At 40.1% G+C, this 5,755-nt stretch overlaps 1 protein-coding gene across 1 annotated transcript in view; it reads left to right on the forward strand.

The window, feature by feature from the left end:
- The window catches only part of hat1 (histone acetyltransferase 1), a 10,556-nt gene extending 5,144 nt beyond the window's left edge, over positions 1 to 5,412 (forward strand). Inside the window, 7 exon segments of the mRNA XM_008328624.3 lie at positions 1 to 131; positions 677 to 798; positions 1,390 to 1,494; positions 1,854 to 1,960; positions 2,652 to 2,803; positions 3,149 to 3,265; positions 4,812 to 5,412. The exon segment at positions 1 to 131 is cut by the window's left edge and continues 13 nt beyond it. Coding sequence (XP_008326846.1) covers positions 1 to 131; positions 677 to 798; positions 1,390 to 1,494; positions 1,854 to 1,960; positions 2,652 to 2,803; positions 3,149 to 3,265; positions 4,812 to 4,982 — 905 coding nt within the window. The 3' untranslated portion in view covers positions 4,983 to 5,412.
- Positions 5,413 to 5,755: the final 343 nt, after the last annotated feature.

A 5,755-nucleotide genomic window follows, 5' to 3' on the forward strand; every position in this document is an offset into this window, starting at 1 on the left:
TCACCTGCAACACTGACGACTTCATCTCACTGCTGGAGAAAGAGGCAAATTTCAAGCCCTTCGGCACACTACTACACTCCTACACATTTCACAGCGAGGAGGCCGGGGAGCTCACGTACCAGATTCACAAGGTACAAACTAGCACTGTCTCTTATTTCTGCTATCATCTAGAACTTAATACTTTAACGTTAGTCTTTTAAAAGGTATAATAATGTGTCATACATATAACATAATGTATGACATTTGGCCTAATCTTTGTAGACACAGATAATCTCTACTAATCTACTGTTGCCCACTGGTGGAGCTATAAAGTCGGTTAGGGTGCCCCGCTCCATGACTTGGGTGGGCTTTTGTAACATTACAGCAGAAAGTCAGACCCAAACATGGTTGTTTTCATTTCTTTGTACTGCTTTTTTCTGCACAGCTTTCATAACGGCGTCCTTAAGAGAGCAGTAGAAATAGTATCATCATCAGCATGTAGTACCTGTTTTTGTTTTTTAAACCAGTAATGATTTAATTCCAGTATAATTTTAACCACACAAAAGTGAAAATAAAGGCAGAGGGCAGAATCCATGCAATTAAATAATAGTTGGTTATATTCAAAGTATTTCTTAGACACTCTACACTGAACCATTAGTTATATTTATCCAGTTTTGGTCAATTTGTTTTTACCCAGGCCGACATCACCTGCCCAGGATTCCAAGAGTACCACGAGCGCTTGCAGACCTTCCTCATGTGGTTCATAGAGACGGCCAGTTTCATCGATACAGACGACGATCGTTGGGACTTCTTTCTTGTGTGAGTGCCCTCCTTTAATTGACATGGACCCCCACCTCTTCTCGTGCCCCCAGCTTTATGTTAAGGCTTTATTGTGTCATTGAAAAACAAAGCCACCCTTTGAGGCGCTTGTGACCAATTACCAGGCCAGTTTGATTATATTTCCGCTGTAGTAGAATTGTTGATCAGGCAAGAGGCTTCCTTTGTGTCCAGAAAATCCCTTTTCAGATTTTTTTTGGGGGCAAAGAGCTGAATTGAATGCTGTTGTCTTTTGAAACACTGGACAATGTCTTAACAGTAAAAAGAGCCTCTGCCAGTATTTTCTTTACCCTGGCACCTATTAAAACTGACAATGGGGAAAATAGACTGAAGTGATTTTGGAGGAGCTCGGTCCCTCCTCCAGCTCCTTCTCCAGCTCTAAGTTGCAGTACTCCAATTAAGTGCATAATGTATTCAGGTTGTAGCAGGTGTACCCATCGAGGCCTGGCTGCTCTAACGTACTGACGTTGTGGGGGTGAAGAGTGGGCACGAGAATAGAGGGGCCCGAAATGGTCACTGGACGAGAGCGTGGCTGTAATTGACCTATTTGCCTTTGTGTTTTATCTTTTTCAGATTTGAAAAGTACAATAAAGACGGGGAGAGTCTCTACGCAACTGTTGGCTACATGACAGTTTATAATTACTACGTGTATCCAGACAAAACCCGACCACGTGTAAGGTAATTGCTGGGGCAGCACGTGCCTTCCCATTCTTTTGTCTGAAAAGGGAGTGGAAAATTATACATTTCTTTATCCTCTTCCCCCAAAAGCCCCAAATTACTGGCTTATATAGCCAACCATTCAGCCGGATTTTGTTTCATTACCAAAACCGGGGTTATTTGTATCTGAAAACAACTTCATAGATAAGCTCTTGATGCAATTTGATTTGTTGCGTTGATGGAACAGTGGAACAAACTACTGTTTCCGGCTTTAAAATCAAAGTCTTTCTGTTGCTGCTCTGTCTGAGTACCCTTTCAACCAAACGTTTTGTCTTATCAGAATTAAGTTTCCGTTCTCTTTCTGCTCTTTAACTAAACAGCCAAATGCTGATTCTGCCTCCGTTCCAAGGAGAGGGTCACGGAGCACAGCTCCTGGAAGCGGTGCACAGATTTTACTGCAGCCTCCCCAAAGTGCAAGACATCACAGGTGAGTGTGTTTTCAATTTTAAAATTACGATATTTATTTTGTAGGAAGACACAGGGGCTAGGGTGTAACCCAGATACTTGTCCTAACCACAAATGGTGTAAATAAATGTTGTCTGCAGTGGGTGCATCAAAGAGTTGAGTTAATTTGGAGGGCTGGCATGTACGCCATCCATTTGAACTAGATACATTAAAATGGTGAGTGTTGAGAAGGAGTTTGAGATGAGGAGAACACAGCTACCTGTTTTTACACAAGAATTTATATAAAAAATAGAATAGGAACCAAAACACAATTTCTTGAAAATGCTCCACAAGATTTGAATGTCAGCTTTTATCCACATGTATTTAGGTCTTTAGAAGTTACAAAGATGTCTTCAGTGTTTAGAGAGTAGATGTTTACACACAATAAAACAATTATGATCAGATATTTTCTATTAAGGATTTTTTTTTCTGATCAAGAGGCTAGCTTAAGCATTCAAGAGTGTATAGTCAAAGTCACACACCTATCAAAACATTCAGATATTTATTTTATTTTTAACTAGGTACAGAAAATAAAATATATACAAATATTACAGTTGCAATTTTACAGTTTGAAAAATAATTTTGGTCTGAAGATAAAATTTTTAATTAAATGTCAGTAATCAATCAGGCTGTCGGTCAGATATTCCTAACTGTGTGACAATCATGGTTTCCAGCTGAAGACCCTTCAGAGAACTACGTGAAGCTGAGAGACTACGTCCTGGTCAAACTGTGTCAAAACCTGCCGTCCTTTGCCACAGACAAGCTGCACCTGGGCTTCTCAGCTGACATGGTCAGAGAGGCGCAAGACAAGCTGAAGATCAACAAGGTGACTGAAGAAGCCAGACAGAAAAAAACAACTAGATACTGTGTGTGTGTGGTGTTGATGTTGGTTGCAATGTACTTATATCCTTAATTTCTTTTCTTTTCTTTTTTTTTTTTGTATTTTCTTTACCAGAATAAACTGTTTTTGTGATTTTGTTATCTTGTTTTGCTGACAATGTGTTTTCATGGTATAAAAGTACCTTCATGGTAAAAGTGTAGCTTTGTATCATTTCTATTTATATCCAGTCATAGTAAGAATCACTTATCAAGGTGAATTCTCTGTATTGGAACTGTGTTAACTATGTTGTCCTGCTCTAAATAACAGTCTGTTCTACTCTACCTCTTACAGAAACACGCCAGACGAGTGTACGAAATCCTACGTCTAAGAGCAACGGACATGAGTGATGAAGAAAAAGCCAGAGACTTTCGCCTGGAGGTGAAACGGCGGCTGTTTGGACCCTACAGGGTGAGGATTTAGTCTGTACAACGGGGTCTTGAACTCAGATGAGCTGAGGGTCACTGCTGCCACAGTCCTTTTACAGTCACTGAGGATCATTACAAAAAAAACACCGTTATATTAGAAGAAGTATGGGTTTTTGAGTGCAATATGTGAATAAACAAATCAATTTTAACAAATTCTTTAAAAATATTGACATCTACTTGTGGACTGGATTTGGGGTGATCACTGGCCAGGAGTTTGGTGCTCTTGCTGTACAGCTACAGTGAAGTATATTCTGTGGTTTAGGAGGAAGGAGAATAAGATTAGACTCTCACATTTTACCCAGTGAAATCCAGAAATCATGAACACAGGTGAGTAGTTTTGTGTTGTTACAGTCACAGTAGAGCTCAGCAGGTGTCTGTGTTTATGCTGTTTTTTTTTATTCTCCTGCTTAGACACATGGTTATTCAGGATTTGCATTTCTTTGGGAGAAATCATTTTCATCACTGTGTCAGAAAGCTTCTCTCTCTGTGTGTGTGTTGTGTTGGCTCACAATTACACTGCCTTTTGAACTTAATTTGGATAACAGTGTAATTTTATCCATTTTCTTCCCTGATGTTTTTTTGGGGGAGGAGGGGAGGTCAGGTTTTCTTCATGTGACAGATTATAAACCTGCCAGACGGAAGATTTTGAGCTTTGCTGTTTCTCTTTGACTAGAAGTGACAGCAGCAAACGTTGCCTAGATCAGTTTCCACCAGCCCAACACCTTCTGTCCTGTTTGCTTTGTGACTATTCTCATTCAAACTCAAAGTTCACAAGGCAGCCATTAGAGAATTTGCTGTCAGCGGAGGGACCGCACGTCTCAGAAAAAGTCCGAAGGTGACGTGGAAAAGACCTGTGTGGTGAGGAGGGAAGCAGGAATTCCTGGGGAGAGTGGCAGGGAAGGATCTGGTGACCAGATGCAGACAATTCTGTCCTCCCAGAGGAGATGTAGTGTGTGGTTGGTTCAACAGCACAGACGGCTGCTCTGTGAAAGTGAGGGAGATTATACTTCTCTGCCCCCCCGCCCCCCCTCTCGCTCCCTGATTCACCACAGACCATGTCTGCATGAATATGTATGTGTTACTCCTTCACCCATGTCTGACACTTGTCAGCACTCAGCGTTTTAAAAATGTTTAAAAAGTTCTTAAGCTAGTTATAAAAGGATAAAGCAATCAATCCAATGAAATCCAACCCTAAATTTCAGAAGACTTCCTTCACCTTCAGACAAATAAAATAGGTAGTTTAGAAATTAAATGGGTAATGTTTTAGGTAACTAGTGCACATCAACCAAAATGTTCATCTTGGTGCCAGAATTTGAGAAATTCAGTTGGTTAGGAGTTTGTATAACACTTTTAAAAAGTTTTTTTTTTTAATAATCCAGGAAATGAAATTACTAGATAAATTGTTGTCCTGTGTTAGGATTCAAACTGACAACCATATTTTCTGGCTCATATTTAATGGCTCCTAAAAAGCTTTCGTAAACCTTTTGCCAACTTCCTTATTATTAATATGTGTTGGTTGTTGTGTGCAGAAGAATCAGAGAGAGCTGGCAAAAATGAGGAAGTGCCTGCGGCCGGAGGAGCTGGTGTCCCACATGGGTCAGATGGACACAAAGACGCAGCATGAGGAGCTGGAAAAGAGTTTCCAGGTGGTTGTTGACGACTACAGGAGAATCATTGAGAGACTGGCAACACAGGCCTGAACAGAACATGATGGGATGCTGCTGGTCTAAGGCCCACCTCCTTATACAGGGTGTGTGTGTGTGTGTGTGTGTGTGTGTGTGTGTGTACAAACCCCACATCCTCACCACAGACTTTGGCTGCAAAACAGAAAAAAACTTGTTTGTTTGTTTCCAAAAAGTTTTCATTGGCCAGTGTTGCAGTTAAAACAAGCCCGACTTGTGGCTGAGCTTGATGCAGTCTGTTTATCTTGTGTTAAATGTCATTGTGTGACAAATGATGTGTCAAATATTACAGGTGACAGGACTGACCTGCAGAGGCACAAGAGCTCTCCATCAAAGATTTTTTTCATTCCCTTCCTGATGAGTTCGAAGCACTTCACACTGAAAATAGTTTGGTTTTGTATATTCCTCAATGGTGGGAGTGCGTGTAATAAAATGTTTGTTCTTGTTTCTTTGTTTCATTGTACCATGTTTTTTTCTAGCAGTCTAGAATCTTTGGCTAACCCATTTATTAATAGAAAAAAATTGTTAGCCAAAGATACTAAAGCACTTGCCAATGAATAAAATAAAAAGTTAAACATGGCACAAATTAAGCTATGCTAAAGGCTAACTGCTTAGCCTTGCAAAAGCTGAAATGGAGCAAATTAGTGAAAATGGTAAGTTAGCAATTGTAGCTAAACATTTGCCAAAAGGTTTCAAAGAATTAACAAAATTAAGCAAATAATCAGCTAAAGTTAGACCTAATTATAGGTTAAATAACCATGAGCAGGTTTGAAAAAACCCCATTGCCCTTT

This window comes from Cynoglossus semilaevis, chromosome 16 (genome assembly GCF_000523025.1).
Source record: "Cynoglossus semilaevis isolate Cse_v1.0 chromosome 16, Cse_v1.0, whole genome shotgun sequence".
NCBI lineage: Eukaryota > Metazoa > Chordata > Actinopteri > Pleuronectiformes > Cynoglossidae > Cynoglossus > Cynoglossus semilaevis.